Source organism: Aspergillus versicolor (assembly GCF_001890125.1).
Source record: "Aspergillus versicolor CBS 583.65 unplaced genomic scaffold ASPVEscaffold_5, whole genome shotgun sequence".
Lineage (NCBI taxonomy): Eukaryota > Fungi > Ascomycota > Eurotiomycetes > Eurotiales > Aspergillaceae > Aspergillus > Aspergillus versicolor.
In genome coordinates, this window is record NW_024467528.1 from 93,138 (window position 1) to 112,977 (window position 19,840).

General features: G+C 51.3%; 11 protein-coding genes across 11 annotated transcripts; 5 read left to right on the forward strand and 6 right to left on the reverse strand.

Moving 5' to 3' along the window:
• The first annotated feature begins 72 nt into the window (after positions 1-72).
• ASPVEDRAFT_655161 (Zn(II)2Cys6 transcription factor) lies at positions 73-2,325 on the forward strand. Its single transcript, XM_040815808.1, has 4 exons — positions 73-955; positions 1,004-1,814; positions 1,863-2,016; positions 2,060-2,325. Exons 1-4 carry the CDS (start codon positions 513-515, stop codon positions 2,233-2,235), a joined length of 1,584 nt encoding a protein of 527 aa, XP_040667808.1. The 5' UTR covers positions 73-512; the 3' UTR covers positions 2,236-2,325.
• On the forward strand, positions 2,170-2,939 carry ASPVEDRAFT_655142 (uncharacterized protein). Its single transcript, XM_040815807.1, has 3 exons — positions 2,170-2,176; positions 2,275-2,442; positions 2,494-2,939. The coding sequence occupies exons 2-3, from the start codon at positions 2,363-2,365 to the stop codon at positions 2,903-2,905; spliced, it is 492 nt and encodes a 163-aa protein (XP_040667809.1). The 5' UTR covers positions 2,170-2,176; positions 2,275-2,362; the 3' UTR covers positions 2,906-2,939.
• Positions 2,571-4,936, reverse strand: ASPVEDRAFT_71986 (uncharacterized protein). Its single transcript, XM_040816147.1, has 10 exons — positions 4,744-4,936; positions 4,629-4,698; positions 4,475-4,584; positions 4,287-4,427; positions 4,209-4,239; positions 4,024-4,161; positions 3,761-3,977; positions 3,682-3,714; positions 3,351-3,636; positions 2,571-3,302 (listed from the first exon to the last, which is right to left on the reverse strand). Exons 1-10 carry the CDS (start codon positions 4,907-4,909, stop codon positions 2,974-2,976), a joined length of 1,521 nt encoding a protein of 506 aa, XP_040667810.1. The 5' UTR covers positions 4,910-4,936; the 3' UTR covers positions 2,571-2,973.
• A 385-nt stretch (positions 4,937-5,321) lies between these two features.
• On the forward strand, positions 5,322-7,211 carry ASPVEDRAFT_83570 (uncharacterized protein; the record flags this gene model as incomplete). The annotated part of the gene is made up of 3 exons (XM_040817412.1): positions 5,322-5,441; positions 5,492-5,705; positions 5,752-7,211. 3 exons carry the CDS (start codon positions 5,322-5,324, stop codon positions 7,209-7,211), a joined length of 1,794 nt encoding a protein of 597 aa, XP_040667811.1.
• A 117-nt stretch (positions 7,212-7,328) lies between these two features.
• On the reverse strand, positions 7,329-10,344 carry ASPVEDRAFT_168261 (DUF3659 domain-containing protein). The gene is made up of 2 exons (XM_040808676.1): positions 8,054-10,344; positions 7,329-8,000 (listed from the first exon to the last, which is right to left on the reverse strand). The coding sequence occupies exons 1-2, from the start codon at positions 10,262-10,264 to the stop codon at positions 7,476-7,478; spliced, it is 2,736 nt and encodes a 911-aa protein (XP_040667812.1). The 5' UTR covers positions 10,265-10,344; the 3' UTR covers positions 7,329-7,475.
• A 730-nt stretch (positions 10,345-11,074) lies between these two features.
• On the reverse strand, positions 11,075-11,530 carry ASPVEDRAFT_71988 (uncharacterized protein; the record flags this gene model as incomplete). Its single annotated transcript, XM_040816148.1, has 1 exon — positions 11,075-11,530. One exon carries the CDS (start codon positions 11,528-11,530, stop codon positions 11,075-11,077), a length of 456 nt encoding a protein of 151 aa, XP_040667813.1.
• Positions 11,531-12,076: 546 nt separating this feature from the next.
• ASPVEDRAFT_655256 (uncharacterized protein) lies at positions 12,077-13,052 on the forward strand. Its single transcript, XM_040815810.1, has 2 exons — positions 12,077-12,909; positions 12,960-13,052. Exons 1-2 carry the CDS (start codon positions 12,176-12,178, stop codon positions 12,964-12,966), a joined length of 741 nt encoding a protein of 246 aa, XP_040667814.1. The 5' UTR covers positions 12,077-12,175; the 3' UTR covers positions 12,967-13,052.
• A 92-nt stretch (positions 13,053-13,144) lies between these two features.
• On the reverse strand, positions 13,145-14,444 carry ASPVEDRAFT_168263 (uncharacterized protein). The gene is made up of 3 exons (XM_040808677.1): positions 14,192-14,444; positions 13,713-14,144; positions 13,145-13,659 (listed from the first exon to the last, which is right to left on the reverse strand). Exons 1-3 carry the CDS (start codon positions 14,397-14,399, stop codon positions 13,175-13,177), a joined length of 1,125 nt encoding a protein of 374 aa, XP_040667815.1. The 5' UTR covers positions 14,400-14,444; the 3' UTR covers positions 13,145-13,174.
• A 654-nt stretch (positions 14,445-15,098) lies between these two features.
• On the reverse strand, positions 15,099-15,670 carry ASPVEDRAFT_887658 (uncharacterized protein; the record flags this gene model as incomplete). The annotated part of the gene is made up of 3 exons (XM_040818405.1): positions 15,099-15,335; positions 15,393-15,469; positions 15,598-15,670. The coding sequence occupies 3 exons, from the start codon at positions 15,668-15,670 to the stop codon at positions 15,102-15,104; spliced, it is 384 nt and encodes a 127-aa protein (XP_040667816.1).
• A 634-nt stretch (positions 15,671-16,304) lies between these two features.
• On the reverse strand, positions 16,305-17,561 carry ASPVEDRAFT_133333 (phosphatidylserine decarboxylase; the record flags this gene model as incomplete). The annotated part of the gene is made up of 1 exon (XM_040807020.1): positions 16,305-17,561. One exon carries the CDS (start codon positions 17,559-17,561, stop codon positions 16,305-16,307), a length of 1,257 nt encoding a protein of 418 aa, XP_040667817.1.
• Positions 17,562-18,430: 869 nt separating this feature from the next.
• ASPVEDRAFT_62223 (MBL fold metallo-hydrolase) lies at positions 18,431-19,706 on the forward strand (the record flags this gene model as incomplete). The annotated part of the gene is made up of 2 exons (XM_040815605.1): positions 18,431-18,909; positions 18,956-19,706. The coding sequence occupies exons 1-2, from the start codon at positions 18,560-18,562 to the stop codon at positions 19,704-19,706; spliced, it is 1,101 nt and encodes a 366-aa protein (XP_040667818.1). The 5' UTR covers positions 18,431-18,559.
• Positions 19,707-19,840: the final 134 nt, after the last annotated feature.

The following is a 19,840-nucleotide window of genomic DNA, read 5'->3' on the forward strand; positions in this document are numbered from 1 at the left end:
CCAATTTCCCCGTTGCCTTATATCGGCCAAGCCCCCCGGTGTTTAACGGACAAATATTCTGAGTTGCGCTCTTCGCTCGGAGATACCTTAGATTTGCATCAGACCATGCGGCAGTCCAAGCCCCGAATACACGGGCTTGTCCAAAGCACGGCCCATTGCTAATCCCACTAGGCAGTACACCTGGCAATGAGGCTACGTATCGCAAGGCGCAGTTCAACCTCGAAGCCCTGGAGAAGATTGTTGAGAAACCACCAATGGCATATTAGACTCGATGAGGCTGTCTTAGGGTATAACTGCTAGTTGCGCCAACACCCGTGGTATTTGTCCCTCGATATGAACACTGCCCCCTTGCTTATCGATTTATGGGGAACGAGCAGCCTGCGATTTGGGGGCGCAAATATTCCCATCTTTTATCGATCTAGGCAGTGCTGTTAGTTTGAAGCAATACAGAAGGCAGATAACAAACAGTTTAATGGTTGAACAGTACTTGTTATTTCGACGATAAATTTGAAATGTATGTCCAGGAATACCACAGACTGCCTCAGCCTTATACTGTTCGTGCAACTTGCCTGAACCGGCGCTCACCACCGGCGGTGGTTGTATCGGAGACAACTCCGACATCTGAACAGGCCCACAGATGCTCAATGCACCGAACCCCATTGGACACAGTCAGACAATCCACCGAATCCAGTGAATCATCTTGGTCCATGCTTGTCGTGCTTGTCAGCTGTGGGGCAGATGTGCCCGAGTCATCGCAGGCGCTCTCAAATATCTTCATCCTCACAGGCGCAATGTCGACAAGCCAGCGCTCTAAACGGAAAGCACCGTCCCCGGCGTGTAAAAGATGCAAGGACCAGCATATCCGGTGTGATTCGGAGACCAAAGGGCTTCCTTGCTCGCACTGCCGGCGAGCGGGCAACGCCGACTGCCACATTGCAAGGACGAAGAGAACGCGGTATGATCATCTCTGTACAGACAGGATAATAACTGATACATATTTCAGAGGAAGCAATGGGCGATTCGCAACCAGCGAACTAACCCAACCCAACCCAACGACGCGCATATCGGATCGAGCCCCCCCGTTCTCGATTGACTTTGAAGCGCTGTGCAGGAATCGGCGAGGACATTATTTGTCTAGCGAAGGATCATCGAGTCATGATCGCCTGTATGCGAGCACGCGCCATCGTCAAGCGTCGCCTCCCATCTGGGGCGAGAGCTGGTATCTGTCATATGTGATCCAAACGACAAACAGCGACCAAGACTGCCTGTATCGGCCTATACAGGATGATCAGGGCAACAATGCAGTGGTCGGCCGCGACCACAGACCGGCCAGTACATCGGGGCACCCTCTCCCCCCTGCAGAACTGGTGAATGACCTTTTGCGTGGCTACTTTGCCATATTCCACCCGTTCTGTCCCATTCTAGACCGGGAGGCATTCCTTGCCTCGGTTAGTGACGGGTCGGTTTCCAAAGTCTTGCTTCGCTGTGTCCTTTTCATCGCCTCCATCCACTGTGATCTCAAGACTATACATCTCCTGGGGTATTCCGGGCGCATAGATGTAGAAGACGATCTTTTCAGCTCAGCAAAGGCCGCCTTTGACGGGGAGCAGGAGAGCGATCGGCTGGTAATGCTTCTATGCTCCTATCTCCTCCACTACTGGTCCGGATCTGCCAGCCAGAGCAGAGACTCGCTGTGGTGGCTGGCTGGCACGATTCGCTCTGCGCAGTGTATGCAGATGCATCGCAAGGCCCAGCACCGGAATGTCCAGCCAGAGCGAGAGCGCATGTGGCGTCGCATCTGGTGGTTACTATACGTAGGCTCTCCTATCGGGCTGTTAGAGTACTCTACTAAGCCATTCCAGATTCGCGACAGACAAATATCGATATCGCTGGGAAAGCCCATGATCATTCATGACTCCGACTGCGATGTTGAACTTCTCCGCGAGGACGACCTCAAGGGTGAATCCTCAGAAACAGTTAAATATGTCCTGGCACAGGCCAGACTATCAATCGCAGGTTAGACATTCAAGTCTGTTCAAGAGCATCGCTGACGGATTAGTCTCCAACATACTGAGAACCTATTTCGCACCCTCAAGGGAAACTCTCTCAGACGAGACAATTATACTCGACTCTATATGTAGGGTGTTTTCAACTTGGGAAGAGAGCCTCTCGCCGGGTCTGCATCATTCATCCCATGCCCAGCTCCCTCTTATTCTAAACCTGACTTCTAGGTAAGTCCAAGGCCGTTTGAGGGAATAGTACTAATTCTGTCAGCTACTATCGCATAATTGTCCATCAGACCTTTCAACGCACGTTCCAAAACCTGCCATCGAATGTGAGCACCGCCAGCAACGACATAATCATGGACGCAGCCAGTCGAATTACCTCTCTGGCTGAAGACGCAGTCACTTATCATCAAGGAAGCCACTTCCCCATGATCTGGTAAGTCCAGTAAAAAATAAAATAAAAAGTCGACTAGCTGATCGGTACCAGTGTATCAGCCATATTTGCAGCGATGACCGCGCAATTCACACACGCAAACACCATGAACGAATCTACTACCTGCAGGAATGCGCTGCTGAGCTCCATCAAGTACAAGCTACTCGCCTTGAAGGACTTTGAAGAGTGCCATGTGCTGGCAAGCTGGATCCGCCAGTTGTTCTTCGACATGTTTGACCAACAACGTCGGCAGGAGACTGACCATAGTCCAGAGGCTCCAGGGGAAGACTCTAACACTCCAAATCCACAGGCGCATGATACGGTTGAGGACAGTTCGATGGGTCTAGATATTGATAGCATTATTGCGGATATACCGCGCCAGGCCCCGTGGGAATTGCCCTACACGATGTCCAATGACAATACTCTCTGGCACAATTGGCTATTGGGATATCAAGACGGGGGATAATTTCGCAATGTTATCGTGCCACTCTTGCCACTCTTTCCAGCTATACCATCAGCCTACCCACGGAATACCTACAGATTGTAGCGGAAGGTCGGTGCCTTGTCGCCCATCTCAAATATCCCATCCGAATTCTCGCTGGTAGTTGCCTCTCCACGGTCGCGTTTAGCGTTGATCCTCCGACACAGGAAATAGTAGAGGACAACGGTCAGAAAGCCCAATGCTACAAAGGCCAGCACCAAGGAGTGGCCGAGGCGATATCTTGGGGCATCTGTTTCCTTGTAGAAGTTGGACGCCGCCGCGCCTCCTAAACTTCCTAAGCCAATCTGAATTGCCATTCCGACAGCGCGTTTCGTAGCTGGTGCGTAGTTGTTGGACGACAAGGCCAGGAGGCCGGGTATAGCTGGACTGATTAATATCATCCGTGGTTATTACAGGGGTTTATAGGTACCTGGGTAGCTGCCGCTCGCCGCGATGAAGCATCCTGCATACGTCAAGCCTGGGATGAATCGACTGGGGGCAACGGCGATGAGGAAGCCAACAAACACTGCGCCGTAGCAAACAAGCGTGAAGAGACTCCTCTGGCCCATCCTGTCTGAGAAGTAGCCCACAGCAATACACGATATGGAGGCAGCTGCGTAAACGGGGATGGTCAGCAGCTGCGCATTAGCAGAGCTATATCCCAATCCTTTTATAATCGTCGGGAGAAACAGTGACAGTGCATATACAGCGACCGCCTGGAAGAGTTAGAAATAGTCAAGTACCCGGTGCTGATGTCTTACCGTTCCCCAGTAGCTGATTGTGTGCATCCATGTCTAGATATCGTGAGTGCCATCATCTTGTTAAAATATGATAACTCACCTGCCAGTCCAGAACTGCTGCCATGAATTGCTTCCAGTCGAACGCACTTTTCTCCTCTAGTTGGCCCTCGCTGGAGCTCGCTCGTGAGTCTGCCAACAGATCGATGATCATGGCCTTCTCCCTGTCTGACAGGAAGGTCGCCGTAGCTGGCTCATCCCAGACCAGGAAGAAGGCCAGGACTGCGCATACTACTGTCAGGAGTCCTTCGAGGATAAATCTGTTGCGGTCAGCTTCATGCCGTGAATAGAGTACCAGCGACTAACATCCATCTCCACCCTTCCAACCCTCCAACCCCATCCATCTTGCTGATGGCAAACGCCAGAAGGCCCGAGAACGCCCCAGCCATTGAGGCAGATGCAAAGATCATGGCGAGTCTGAATTGTGCATTTGCTCTTGGGTACCTGTCCATGTGAGCATTCTCCCGCAAGATAGACTGGGTTAACTGTACCAGAGAGAAACGTAGAAAGCGAGACCGGGGACTGTAAATATTAATCACCGAGTCTCTGTTGACAGGAAGAATACTCACAAAGACCTCCTTCCGCCAATCCTGTAACTGTCAGCTGGATAACAAGAGATGGAGACATGGGTGCTTGCTGACCAAGAAAGAACCTCGCCGCTAATAGGCCGGGATAATTTTGGACAATCCCTAGTAGAGTTGTGACAGTACCTATATAGTGTAAGCATCACTTTCAAGAAGTCTTATCTAGTTCTTACCCCAGGCCACCATAATGGAGGGCAGCCAGATGCTGGGCTTGAACCTTACAAGCAGCAGATTGCAAAGCGGCTCGAAGAAGGAGTATGGAAAGAAGAATATCGTTAGACACCTAGACTGTTAGTATGATTTAAATATAATATTCTGCAATCCTACCAGTTATACTGGTTTCCAACCAGGTTCAAGTCGGTCGAAAGCCCTTGGATCTCGGCATTTCCAATATTTCCTAATCAATCAGCCAAGAAATAAAGGTGACAGAAAAAAAACCAACCCCGATCAAGGAAGCTGAGGAAATACAAGAGCGCCAGGATTGGAATCACACGAAGGTCGATCTTCCGCAGCAGCCGGCGCAACTCGGTAGGGCAGGGCTCGCTGGCAGCTTCAACCTGCGGCGAAGGCGAGATCTCCTGCGACAGGGTTTCTTTTTCAGAATTCATTTTGCTGGTTCATCAGCAACACGAGACGGACACACGAGACAGGGAAGGATTCATGGGGCCTGGCAATGGGCGCACGCAGGTTTTATCACTCGGGGCAGGGCCGACTCTCCCAGCCGCAGGGGGGGATGCGATGTGGAGGCGGGGACGCCAGCCACTGCAGACATCGTTATTATTCGATGCTCCGGTGCGTCCAGGATTGGAGTCTCTGCGGAGAAAAGCGAGCAGATCATTGAAGTGGCAGTGGGCCTTGTCCTCCAGCGCCGAGTCTGTGCTGCATTGCCGGCCACCGCCGGTGGTGAATCTGGCGATGATCTGCATATACAAGAGATGCCTGGTATAAAGCTGCTCTGCTGTTTATCTGGCAGCTAATTTGATTACCAGGCTGTGCATATTGAAGAGAGAAAATATCAACATGTCCGAGTACGCTCGATTTCCTTGTCTGCCAGACGACGCAAAGCACGAAGATGGAACTCCATTTCTGAATCGTCACTCTACCTTTATCACCAGAGGGCATGACTTTCCTGCTGCCAAAGTAAGTGTATATCTCTGTATGCCGATCGAGTTGTCTGTCTCACACCCCAGGCTATGCTGTACGGTGCAGGAGTCCCGGACCCAGAGACAATGGCAAAGAGTCCGCATGTCGGCATTGGATCTGTCTGGTGGGAAGGAAATCCGTGTAACATGCACCTGTTGGATCTGGGGAAAACCGTGAAAAAGGCAGTGAAGGATCAGGACATGATTGCCTGGCAATACAATACCATCGGAGTCTCGGATGGCATAACCGTAGGCCACGAGGGTAAGAGTCTGCAACACCACTTTCTACATGTCTGACAGTTCTATAGGAATGCGATTCTCCCTCCAGTCGCGCGAGATCATCGCCGACAGCATCGAAACCGTCACCTGCGCTCAACACCACGACGCATGTATCGCCATCCCCGGCTGCGACAAGAACGGCCCTGGCGTGGTCATGGGAATCGCCAGGCACAACAGACCGTCGGTGGTTATATACGGGGGGTCAATTCAAGTCGGCTTCGCACAAACTCTTCGCAAACGTATGACTCTGGGGTCGGCATTTGAAGCTGCCGGTGCATACACATACGACACTTTGCAGGACCTGGCCACCGAAGACAGCATCAAAGGCCTCCACACCAAGGACGAGATCATGGACGATATCGAGCAACACACCTGTCCCACTGCCGGTGCCTGCGGTGGTATGTTTACTGCAAACACCATGGCCACGGCGATTGAGACACTCGGTCTGAGTCTACCTGGTTCCGCCTCAACGCCGGCATCCTCTCCCGCGAAGATGAGGGAGTGCGTTAAGGCCGCCGAGGCGATCAAGGTGTGTTTGGAGAAGAATATTAAGCCTTCTGATATTCTAACTAAACGATCCTTTGAAAATGCCTTGGTCATGGTGATGGCCTTGGGAGGCAGTACTAACGCCGTTCTCCATCTGCTGGCCATGGCCCGGTCTGCAGGCGTCAACCTCACCCTTGACGACATCCAGAGCGTGAGCAACAGAATACCACTCATCGCCGACCTCGCTCCAAGCGGGAAATATTACATGCCAGACCTGTATGAAATCGGCGGCGTCCCTTCGGTGCAGAAATTATTGATAGCCGCAGGGCTGCTCGACGGCGACATACCCACCGTGACTGGGAGGACGTTAGCAGAGAATGTTGCAGGCTTCCCTTCACTGTCAGCTGACCAGGTTATCATCCGGCCGTTAGATAGTCCAATCAAGGAGACAGGCCATATTCAGATTCTGCGAGGAAACATTGCCCCGGGCGGTTCCGTGGCAAAGATCACCGGGAAAGAAGGAACGCGTTTTGTTGGTAAGGCTATGGTTTTCGACAAGGAGAGATATCTCAATCAGGCTCTAGATAAGGGCGAAATTCCCCGCGGGGAGAATATCGTCATTGTGGTGCGGTATGAGGGTCCAAAAGGAGGCCCAGGGATGCCAGAGCAACTCAAGGCAAGCGCCGCAATTATGGGAGCCAAATTAACAAATATTGCCCTGATAACTGATGGAAGGTATTCAGGGGCGAGTCATGGTTTCATCGTGGGCCATATTGTTCCTGAAGCTGCCTCAGGAGGTCCTATCGCGGTGGTCGAAACAGGCGACGTTATCACAATTGATGCGGAGAAGAATCAAATCAGTATGAGCGTCTCTGAAGAAGAAATAAAAAGGCGGCTGGACAGCTGGAGACCCCCGAAACCTGCTATCACTCGCGGTACTTTGGGCAAATACTCCCGCCTGGTGGGCGATGCCTCTCAAGGTGCAATGACGGATCTTTTCTAGACACATAACCTCTGCTGTCCTTGAAGTAATATTCATCGGTTAAGATGGTTATTTGAGTGTGCGTCCTACGGTTAATACCATTGTGGCTTAATTGAGAATTAAGAACATATTCATTCGCGGCTACTATTCATATCAAAACCACAAACATCTCGCAGAAAGGTGTACAGCAACGAGTGAACTAGTAATACCAGAGAGACAAATAGCGCCCTAAGCGAGAACCCCTCTAAACGGGTCAGAAGGCTGATAATATCAGGTTGGATGAAACTACTTCTTACCCTCAAGCCCCAGCGCTCCAGTCACCGAACCAAGTCCAAGTCCATCGACGAGCTTATCGAGTCCAAGTCCGCCCAGCAACCCCTTAAGAAGGCCTCCAAGTCCAAGACCATCGAGAAGCTTACCGACGAGGCCGAGTACTCCGCTGAGTAAAAGCCCAACTGCGGCAATAATCTGGAACAGCGGCTCCGATAGCAGTGCCCACAGGGGGTTGATCTTCTTCTTTGCATGGGGCATATCGCTGATATACTGCCGGCCATTTTCAATGGTCTCGACAATAGTCTGCGTCAGCTCCTTGAGCAAGTCTGCTAGTTGATACTCTGCTGGCGTGGCTTCGTGCGAGGCGCTGCGAGCCTTTGCAGTAGCTGCGATATGGCCGTCTGGATCAAGAGCCCTAAGAGACCCTTTGCATTCTTGCAGCCCGTTTCCTGCTTTTTCAATCAAGGGCTTCACGTCCTTCACCAGCTGCTCCTCGTCGAGCTCCTCCTTTGGTGTGCGGCTGGCTTTTTCAGTGCGCTATAGCCGTCAGTATTATATATTAGGGCAGAGAGAGACACTAAGGAGCTTACCTGGGTTATCTCTTTGCAAATTGGCCCAACAGAGTCAATTGTCTGCTGCAGGATGGTACACATCTTCTTTGCCAGTTCTGTATCTTCTTTCTCTTTCTGTTGCTTCTCTGCTTCTTCAGGGGATAGCTCTGGCTCCGGTTCCTCCTCTGGTGTGTATCGCTCTGCTCGGCCTATAACATTGCCAGTCTTGTCAATGATCTCTCCGTCCTCATCAACAGCGCGTCCCATGAGTCGTTGGTTGTCCCCTTCTGTCAGTCTGCCCACGACTTCCCCTGAAGGGTCCATGACCAGGCCATCCTTGCCGACTATCAGTCCGTCTAGGCCAAAGAAGACGCCCTCTGGCTGTTCACGCTCGTCCTCTGGGATCAGCTCTGCCTGTCCGATGACTTTGCCGTTGTCACTCCAGACCTGGCCGTTTCCATCCACCTTCTTGCCAGACAATTTCTTCGGATTTCCAGCAACAATCCTCCCTAGAATGGTACCATGCTCGTCGACGACATTGCCCAGCTTGTTGACGGTTCCTCCTTCTAGAGCGGACAAATCTTCCTCTTCTTCATCTTCCTCCTCGGGAACCTCGTACGGCTCTGCACGGCCGTTCACGTTTCCATACTGGTCGAGAATGTCACCAGAGATATCGACGGTATGGCCTCGCAGACTCTTGGGATCTCCTTCCACGATCCTGCCCACCACCTCCCCGTCAGCGTCCTCAATGTATCCAGACTCTTTGACAAACAGCTCTCCCAGGCCACTGAACGGACCCATGCATTCTATCTCACCCATGGGAATGAGCTGTACTTGCCCAATAACCTCTCCGTCATCATTAAGGATTTGGCCATTCTTGTTGATGCCTCGACCAGCAACCTCCTTCAGGTCGCCTTCCACCACACGAGCAATCGGTACTTGATCAGGGCCCATTACATTCCCATGCTTGTTTGGCTTCAGACCTTCCACGGACGAGAAATCCACCTCTTCCGGCTCAACCTCTGGCTCTTCCCAGGGCTCTGCGCGTCCGATCGTGTTGCCTCGTTTGTCAAGGATATCGCCATCGTCATCCACGGCGTATCCAATGAGTCGTTTTGGATCTCCTTCGACCAGCTTGCCCACCTTTCTCCCGTTCTCGTCTTGGATCCAGCTATCTTCCGCCACAAAGATGTCTCCTGTGTCTGCAAACAACCCGGGCTGTTCTTCTTCAAGTTCTATCGGTTTGGCCTTGCCAATGACATGTCCTTGATTATCCCAGAATTGGCCTTGACTGTCAAGTTGAAATGCCCCCCGTGAGAGCTTCTTGGGGTCGCCTTCGAGGAGCTCGCCTACAGGAGTCCCATCTGCCGTGACAATGCTGCCGATTTTATTGCATGTCAGCCCTTCCAGCGTTGATATGTCGGGCAATTCTTGTTCCAAATCAGGCACTTCGTCTACACCGAGAGATACTCCCTCTCCCGGTTCAGCCTGCTCTTCCAGCTCGTCTGGGACTTCGTCAGTCACTTCCTCACCCGTAGGAACCTCCGCCTCTGGCAGCTCGGCCTCTTGGGCTTGATCTTTGAGTGCTCCTGCCTCTTGCTGGATAAGATCAACTCGGCCGATGAGGTCCCCATCCTCGTCGACGATTTCTCCATTGGCGTTGACCGTCTGACCGACGAGGTCTTCTGGATCTCCTTCGACGACTTCGCCAATAGGGTTTCCCTCGCTATCCAGTATCTGTCCACCTTCACCAACTTCAAGCCCGTCCAAGCTAGATAGGTCTAATGGAACATTATTTGAGATATCCGGCGCCTCCGGAACCTCGCCGGCTTGGGGTACATCGTCGGTAGCTGCTTTGTCTTTGGCCGTTTGAAGAGTATCTTGAACCTTCTCGCTCGGAATATCGTCAGTCTGAGGTAGGTCCGCCTTTTTCGTTGCGTCTTTGGTAGCCTTGATACTGTCTTGTGGCTTCTGATCTTTAGCTACCCTTGCTTTATCCTTGACTCCTTTTGCAAGGCCTCCGGATGGAGACGCAGCTGCTGCCTTTCCGCGGCTGGGAAGTGAACTCAGCTCAGAGCCCGACCCGGATGCATCTGTCGGAAGCTTCTGAACTTCAGGAACCTGCTTCTGTCTTTGCTCCTTGAGCTTCGGTGGTGTAGGTTTGGCCTGGGAGGTCTTCTGTGTGGCAATCTTCGGCGCCGACGGGTCTTTACCCAGGGGTTTCGCTTTTGGACGTGCTGGAGACGCCATTGTTTGGTTGTATATACAGGAGTTGCGTTTTATATAGTGATATCTTTTATGCGATCGGTTATGTATTCACTTGGTGTCTTAGGTGCAGTATATCAACGCGCCACCATCATAGTACGGTAATCCGCACAGTACTGCGATAAATAGTAAGGTGACCGACGACTCCCGATCATCGAGATCTCGCCATCGCCATGACGATGTTCGTCCCATCACCTCTGCGTCAGTTTGTCGCGGGGGCGCATGGCAGAACTCTACGACGGTGGCTGCATGCACGCCAATCGGTACCTGCCGAGGGCAGTATATGACAGGCGGGTGACAGCCCGAGAATAAACAACCAGGGATCCAGTTGCATGTGCACAGTCGTTGCCACCCTGCTTGAACAAGGTCATCTTACAGGTGATACGGGAAGCGGAGGGTTCCAGATCCAAAGAGACCACGCGGCTTGTGCAAAAGTCGACGGATTAGGCAAGTTTAGGAGAGCAAGTCTGGGCGAGCCATGATTCTGGTCGAATATCGCGGGGAGTATCTACATCGCATAAACTGTTTTGGACGGCGGTCTTACATACTAGTTCTGGCATGCTGGTACTTGGTATCTATGTCTGACGTACATATAACATCCGATCAACCATCTGCCACGGAAAAGGGGACCGGCGCATCTCATGAGCTGCGCGCATATACATGAGTAAATCCCACCAATCAAAATAATTTTCATATCGTCATACTCCTTTCTAACGTGCCTAGCAAACGCTGGTATCAGGGAGACACTCCTCCGTATAATGATATTAGGAGCTGCAGAAAATTAGCCACGGCCTCTTAATGCAAAGGGCTATCAGGCCAAACCCACAGCAATGCCAGCGTCAAATCACCGCGTATGCTAGCTTTCAGGTCAACCTCGATGTCGAGGTTCAAATCCAGTCGGAGTTTGAGCCCACTATCCTCGTCCTTTTCCTTTTTCTGTACTTGCTCTTCCTGTCGTGCTGCGTGTTTCTGTATACGCCCACGAGCCTGTGTCGGCGACGCTTCCTGGTTGGAGAGTTGTGTCGACCTGTTCCGTTCGTATGGTTGCACTGCTTTGGCCTCATCTTGAGCATTGTCCTCTGAGACAACGTTGCTCTTCTGTTGCTGACGCCGCGGCTTTTGTCGCACTTTCGTTGGCTTCGCTGGTTTCGCTGGCTTTGGCTGGCGCTGGGGTGCGCGTTCTTGTTCATCATCCGAATCCATTGTGTAGACATCATTCTCGTCAGCTTCTCGCGATGCTTTACTAGCCATATTCACTGTAGGGCTATGCCACGAGTAGGGAGTTCTAGTGCTGTTAAGATATTTGCAAGATGTGCAACTACGCTGGGGCCTCCGTCCCCGATTTCTGCGCACAGTAGGACGGTTCAATCAGCTGAATAAGATAAGTCCTCGCCCCTTCTGCGTGTAAACCCAGCTCGTAAGCCTGGCTCACCACTGGAAGTGTTGTCGGTACCGTTCTGACCAAGACGACCACGCGTCTACGTTTATCAAAGAAGCTATGACGCCCTAACCATACCGACATCCCAAACTGACAATATAATGATGCGTTGTAAACGACCTGCCGGCATCTCTACCCGGCTTTCCCATCCAATACCACTTTTCCGAGTTGTAGCAGTTACGTGGAGGTGGCTGAGACCAGTCCAAAAGCGGCGCAGGCGAATATTGATAGATGCCAACTTTAGACGGCGTCTCTTGCCGTCCCATTGTTTGTGGTTTACCGTCTAACCTATCAGAACTCCCAGCCTTGACATCAATACTACAACAGCAGGCCATAGTTAGTTGCAACTATTCGCTGGGTCGTGGTTCACTTAGAGTGGGTAGTCTATGTAAATATAGTCACACCTGGAGAGTATACCATCACCTAAGAGTTGAGTCTCCGCAATTATTGCATCCCAAATGTCGCTGAATCCAAAAAAAAATCCTACGCAGGATGCGCCTACCGGGAATGCCTCGCCCACCCCCGCGGCCAAGCGCAGGCCCCCTAAGCTCAGAAAACCACCCGCCGAGCCAGCAGACGACTCTGTAAGAGATCAGAAAGATACAAAGGCAAATGACACCCCTGCCAATGACCCCATCGACGAGGATGCCCCCCAAGACAAAACCCAGGAGGACGCCGAAGATGAAAGCACGGATGATGGAGAGTCTGGCGAAGTGACAGCTGAGGAGGATCAACCAGAAGAGGACGAGGACGATGACGAGCCTCTGCCAGAATCACCACCAACTGAAGAAGTCGGTTCTCCAGAGCCAGAGCCAGAGCTTGAGCCGGAACCTGAACCTCCCAAACGACACTATCGTCCAAGACGGACTGTCGCGCTTGATCGTGAGAGAAACGCACCCCCAGAAGTCTGGAGTAGAAACAAGCAGGATCAGTCTGGTCAGCAGCTTGCCCGCCTGGATGATGTTGGACAAACGGTCGGCCAAGTTGGAGAGCTTGCACAGGACGTCGGCGGGAAGGCCGTGGGTGAAGTTGGAAACACGGCAGGGAAAGCTTTGGGCAGTGCTCTTGGTGGACAGTCCAGTGAGGAGGACAAGGGAAAGGAGGAGCAATTGAGGCTACGACTGGACTTGAACCTGGACATCGAGGTCCAGCTCAAGGCGAAGATACATGGAGATTTAACCCTCCAGCTGCTGTGAGTTTCGCATCCATGATTGGGGGTACATAACTAACGCAGTCGCCCAGTAACTAACCATGATGGCCTTGGTCTAGCTTTATCCTCTGGCCGCCTCCGGCCTGTTCCTACTAATTTTCATGCCTGTTGTTCCAGTACGCCGTATGACGAGTTGGGCTGTGTATATAGCAATTTCAATCCAGGCTATCATCCGTGATTCGAGTGTTTACGGTGATACTCCATGTACAACGCATGTCTTCTGTTATCATTTTCATATCCTATCAAGTCAGCCTTTACTAGATAATACCGCTCTCGCCTCCTCCCTGCCAGTAACGGGAATTCGCTGGACTCCTTGAATTCCCTGCGGGACCAGGCCCGGATCAAGCAGACCAACCTGGCAAAGCACGCTCGCTTGATCCCAGTAAACATTCTCAGAAGATATTTTGCCACCGATAAACTGTGCAATGCTGATAAGCACAACCTCCACTTGTTTGTCTGTCGGGGCGACGCCCGGTAGGATCCATGGCATTTCCTGGCTGTGCTTGAAACTCATGTACAGCTCGTCAACCACTCTGTCGGCGCCGGTGGTACGGGAGATAAGTCTCAGGCGCATCGAAGCCGGCGCATTTCCACCAAAGTTCCTTTCATAGAAGCGGCGAAGATCTGTTGCACCTGCCGCACCCTGTGCCGTTGGTTGGAACTTAACAGCAGGTGTCTTGTCGCCTGTATAGCAGCCTATCGAACTGCCGGGCTTGGACGAAAAGTACCTAGCTGATCGGAACGATTATTAACAACTGAACACGTAATATGGTGAGGTAGCATACCTTCCTGTTCCTCATCCCATACGGCCTCCAAATCAACCTCTCTATGGAATGCCAGCTGCAGAGCCTTCAGCGACCGACTCCACGCCAGCTGTGCTGATATGTGACTATAATGCTTCGAGTCCGTCTCTGCGAAATCTGGTAGAGAGCCATTGTACACGTACGCCTGGTATGCGACGCTGAGCCGGTCTCCTGTGCCCATTGCCGAAGTGATACGTCTAACTTCGCTCTGGCTCTTATGCGCCCTCCCACTGGATGGATATACCACAGTGACATCCTGCGCAGCAAAGTGAACCATGACACGAACTGACGACGGGTAGGCAAGCTCCGGGTCTATGATCCTTGTTGGATAGTAAGCTATCAGTGCGCAGAGCTTACTGGTATTCGGTGAATGGAGAAAATGCTCCAGACAGACCGCGGCGGCCTCGCCGAAACCTGCCAGAATTAGCGACCAATTTGCTTTAAAGGATTATGGTACACACTTATGATGGCATATGATTCACTGACACTTAGTCCCGTCTTTATGCCCTCGAGGTCGTGGATAAAAGCTTTCTTGTCCTTGACCAGCGGCAAGTATCGAACGTCAAACCCTTCAAGACTCCAGCTGTGCAGAAAGCTACTGTCAAAACTGTCTCTGTCTGCGGTTATGCAGAGACGAGTAGCCTTTTTAGACGAGACGAAAGGTGCCATTAGATCTAGCGTATACAAGTAACGTTGTCGATACTCCCTTCGTGGAGCGGCTGGAGAAAGCCATATGCTACTCTTTCAATACTTCACATCCTCAAAAACCCGGGAACCAAATAATACATGACGAACATGCTGCGAATCTTCGAAATGATCCGAGTAACTTTCAAAGCCACAAGCGCGGACTGATATCATCCACGCCACCAAAGACCAATTCTGCGCCGGAACAGGCTAGACTGCCACTCGCGTTGTCCAGCAGACCAACTCGATTTTGGACACGCGCTGGCTATAATATTCGTTAAACCTATCAATCATGCAATTCCACGAGGGCACCATCAAGGGTGGTTAATGTAAGGAGCAACCACGCCGGCTGAGTGTTCTCAAACCGCTGGTGTGACCAAGCCGGAATCCCCATTATCACAGAACACACTACTGTCTGTCATGATCTACTAATTCTGGTTTAATGATTTCCACGATAGACTGGAGATCCCATAGCCAAGACTAGGTAGAACAGAGGCTTGGGAGGCACTTAGATAGAGAAATGGATTAATTGATATCTGACCAGGTCATTATAACGCGACGATGTTTTCAAAGTAACTATTATTACATCCATGACAGACCCCCGGCCACCCTTTATTTACTCTGCCCGTCGAAATTAAAGACGAGAAGTTGGAGAAGCCATCCCCTGGCAAATTGTAGTGAGCGCGCTCACTGACTGTACGTGTCCTGGGCCTCTGTAAGAGTCATGTCTAGACTGTTCTTGTTCTTAGTGGCTTCCTGTCCACAGGTTGGCACACTGTCAATTATACCAAAGGCAAGCGCGTCAACACCTCCCTCCAAAACCCGGAGCACTTGCCCAATCGGTTGGGTGAAGGGAGTCAAGCTCAGCAGGCCGTGCTTGCCGATGACAGTATTCAAAAGTGCCTGATGCACCATGACGAACTATTCCAGTTATTAGTGCCATGTTACGGACGGGGCCTTTTTGGGAAATCGACATACGCTTCTGAAAGCACTGCAGAGGCCCTGCTGCTCGCTATCACTGTAGGCAGGGGGTTCTGTCTCTTCTTTCCAGCAGCCTGGTTCAAGATATTAACAATCACTCTCCAACGGGACGCACCCGGATATTCATGACGAACCTTGAAGGACCGCTTGTCTCCTAGGATCTAGCTAGGATCCTCAATAATTTCTCCAAGGTCCTCAATACATTGCTCTACGTCTGCGACGTCCAAGCATTCTTGGCGAGCTAGAAGAGACCGCTTGGATTTACTGCCGTTCATGGAAGTGACATCATCAGAGGCAATCTGAATTATATCCTTGAAGTCGTTGATCAATTGCTGGAATAGCAGTCAACACGAATGGCTTTATACCAGCAGCCCTTCGGGACACTTCGACAGGACTGAAGAATATGGTTGGGTCTGCCCTATCTACATGGATCAGCGCCCCGGTTGGATGTGGTGGCAATGCTTTCGTGTTGTCTCGTGGGCCCGGTGGAGGGGCTATCACGTCCCTTAAGTCCTATACTGGTGTAGATCCAGCCCAGCAGCACGAAGACCTGGACCTGGATTGTTCCCGCGATCTGTCACCGTCGTTTAATTCAGACTCCGATTGGCGGCATATCAGTTTACTGGATGATATGGATGGCCTTTTCGAGCATCTCCACCACATCAACATCCACTTCAGCTCCCCACCGTGGGCTGGCCCTTCCTATCCTTACACACTTGGTGGTCGGACGCTTTTGGACGTATTGGACTATCCTTGGGGGCTGGATGGAATCCTGCTTGGCCTTTCCTCTGCTCTTATATTACATAGGTCGGGTCGATATTCAGTATCAGAAACTTCATATGGACATATACTCGGAACAAATAAACCATTCATTTGTTTACACATACTAATTCCCATCACTTATAAGAGTCAGGGGAGTGGCGGAAAGGTAGCCAACTTGTCTCTCACGTTGATCTTTGTCTTGTTTACCTCGAGATCGTCACGGAACCTGACTCTTTTTTCAAATACTATGACGATATCCGAGCCCCCAAACAGGAAGTACGAGATTTCATCTCCTTTCTGCACGGTGTCTCCCTTCTTGACGCTCATCACCACGGACGAGACCTGGGCCATGCCGATTGGCAGGACGGCAACCTTGCCATAGGTGACAGTGTCGATGACTATCAGGCCTCGGGTCTGGCACCACTGGTAGCCTGCGTCATCTGGGGCGTCTAGCGATCGAAGCTCAACCTTCTTCTTATGGTGTCTTCGGGTTACCTCTGTCGCCTCACGAGTAAGTCCTCGGTCAGGCGCAAGGCGGTTGCCGTCTCGCTTCTTGGTCACTTGGAGGTACACCTGGTCCTGAATATTCTTCACCTCGATAACCTTGCCACTCACAGGGGCATGCTGGCGGTGGTAGTCGTGCGGCGACAGGAACGCGTGCATCAGGCTGCCATTATCGAAGTCCGGACCCAGGCGCTGAAGAAGCTCGCTGACAGGCCACTTGATACCCTTGGCCGTAATAGCTTGGTTCTCAATATTGACAAACCCGTCTTCGATGTCCCACGAGCCACCAAACATGGAGTCGGCGCCGTGCACGATGACCGAATCGTTGGCTGCCCCAGCTATCGGACGGGCGACGTTGATGTCTGCCCATTTACGCGAGAAGAACTCGTTGAATGACCCCCATGTTCCGCTTTCTGGTTGCTTGTAGAGCTCGATATCCTTATTATAGATAGGATTGTTGTAAAAGGACTCGACATGGTCGGCAGATTCCGGCGTATCCATCCAGTGTCCGATCTCTCGTGCAAAACCCACAAGCCAGTAGGAAATCCATGACAGATCCGTGTTCGATGTCTCGGGCAACAGGGGCGTCTGGAGGTTTCGGACAGACGGCTGTTCAAACACCCAGTAGAAAACGAGAATCTTGCGAAGCAGCGCATCTCCGGGACTAGAGACGTCCGGCGCCCACTTGAGCAACTTGTCACAGAACCGCAGGTAGTCATTAAGATCAAAGATTCCTTCCAGATTCATATCTTCCTGGCCGCCGTTTTCTCTGGCACGTGCAGAAGCGATGGCGAAGTTGAACGCCCTGGCTCTCTGGTATGACCGAAAGATATAGTCCCGGAGGTCGCGAACGATGGCCGCCTCGGGCTCATAGGCAGTTGGGAACGATGAACAAGACATTTTGTGGTATTGAAGATTAACTCGGTTGTCAAAGATTTGTTTGGTTTGGAGCTGGATATCGAACACGTTATCTCCAGTGTCAATTGCTTCGGGTAGTCATGTTGAATGAGGCTTTTATAACACTCGATATTGAGACCTTACATCGCCATCTCAGTACGAAGCGTATACCCGTGGTAACCCTAACATCAACCCTGTTTACAGTCACGGTTGCAGTTGATATGAGTGTTTAAGAGCATGGAAACCGTCTGCACTCGCTGTTTTCATAAGTAATGACACCCTAGTGACCTCTTTACTACGCTGATTGTATGGTAGGAGTGGTCCCAATTGTTAGCCAAGCTACTTCCGGTGCAATGGCAGCACTTCAACGTCTATTGCAACGGGTAAAGTAGTAGCTACTGCGAAGACTGCGACATTCCAACACTACCTATCCTTTTTACCCATCCGTCCTTATCCATGAGAATACTCAATGTGAGAGCGGACAGAGAGCCCCATTACCAAACAAATGCGAATGTGGAGCGCCGCTGCATTCAGGTATGCAGGTGGAAGATAGATGTCATTGTGTAACACAGCCCAGACCGTCTATAAACGAACCCTTGATTAAAATAACCTGACGGGTGAATTTTCTATTCGATTACCTGAAAACAAGTTACACATAACTTGTACCGCCTACATAGTCTTGCGGGTAAACTGGAGTTGTTCCAACCATCATAACTACCCCGATTGGGAATGTTAGGTAAGCAGCCGATGCGGGACGACCCTCCCGTCCGCCCGACCACTCACGGCTCAGTAGTGGGGCTGCCGCATTGGGAAGGCACAACAAACACAGAAGGGGCACTACACTGCCCACTGTTAGTTCTGGATGTCACGGGTGCGGAGTCCAGACGGCAGATGGCAGACGGCCAAACCCGAGGACAAATAAGCCAAGAAACTGACAAGATGTTCCCCGCGTTGGATATATATTTCCACGACATCAAATAACCACGATACCACGATTGAAAATGACGCGCCAGATACCCCCGCTCAACATCCCACAATCTTCCCAAAGCGTCAATGTCTATGTCATAGACACGACGGTGACAATCGATGGCCCCGCCGATTTCTTCCTCAAACCTAGGCTGGGCAACATGGATCGCCTAGTTGCAAATGCATTCACCTTTTTGATCGAGCATCCCATTACCCAGCAGAAGGTCGTTTTTGATCTCGGGGTCCGGAAGGATGCCAACGAGCTTTCCAGTCCTTTCTGGAAGGGCTTCCGGGAGAACTTTGTAATTGATGTCGAGAAGGATGTTGCGGAAATATTGCAGGACAACAGTGTAGACCTCACCTCGATTGAAGCCATAATCTGGAGGTGCGCAAATACTCTGACAGCTCGTCCACCTCTCTAACTGTGAAAGCCATTGCCACGCGGACCATACTGGGGACCCATCAACTTTCCCCCCGAGCGTCGACTTGGTTTTCGGCCCTGGAGCGCCAGGGGCCAGGCTGCCAGGATACCCTGCAAACCAGAAGAGTTCGCTCTTCGAGGCCGACTACCAGGGTCGGAAACTGGTTGAAATTACGCAGGACAGATTTCATCTACAAATTGGTGAATTTCGTGCATTTGACTATTTCGGCGATGGGTCTTTCTACTTGCTCGATGTCCCTGGCCACGACATCGGCCACGTCTGCGGTCTTGCCAGGACGACAGCCAACGGCACGGCCTCCGAAGACGACAGTTTCGTTCTTATGGGTGCAGACACCTGCCATCACGCGGGTCAAATGCGTCCGTCTGAGTTCCTGCCGCTTCCATCAGAGATCCAACCGCACGAGAAAGACTTGGATGTTATACCGGTGTCAATTGCCAGTACCTGCTTGCAGAAGATACACCCCAAGGGACCGTTATATCACAGTTGTCCATTCTACGAAGTTGGTGTCCTAGAGAACGGGTTCAGTATGTCGGAATCGCCCGAGGAAACTGGACAGAGTATCAAAAAGATGATGCCATTTGATGCGGCACCTAATGTGCTGCTTGTGCTGGCACACGACGTAACTCTACAAGACACCATGAACCTTTTCCCAGCAAAGGTTAATGGATGGGAAGAAACAGAGCTCAAGGATAAAACCAGATGGCGGTTCTTGCGAGATTGGAGCACGGCTTTTGAGTGAAGACATGTATAGTTTCTTGGGTTTAATATCAGAGTATAGCAGCTAGCTTGGGGTGATTTCTTATTTCCCAGGATTCTCAGTGCAACGTATTCGTAACTGTTGGAAAGAGTAATCATCCTCCAGTTGAGAAGGAA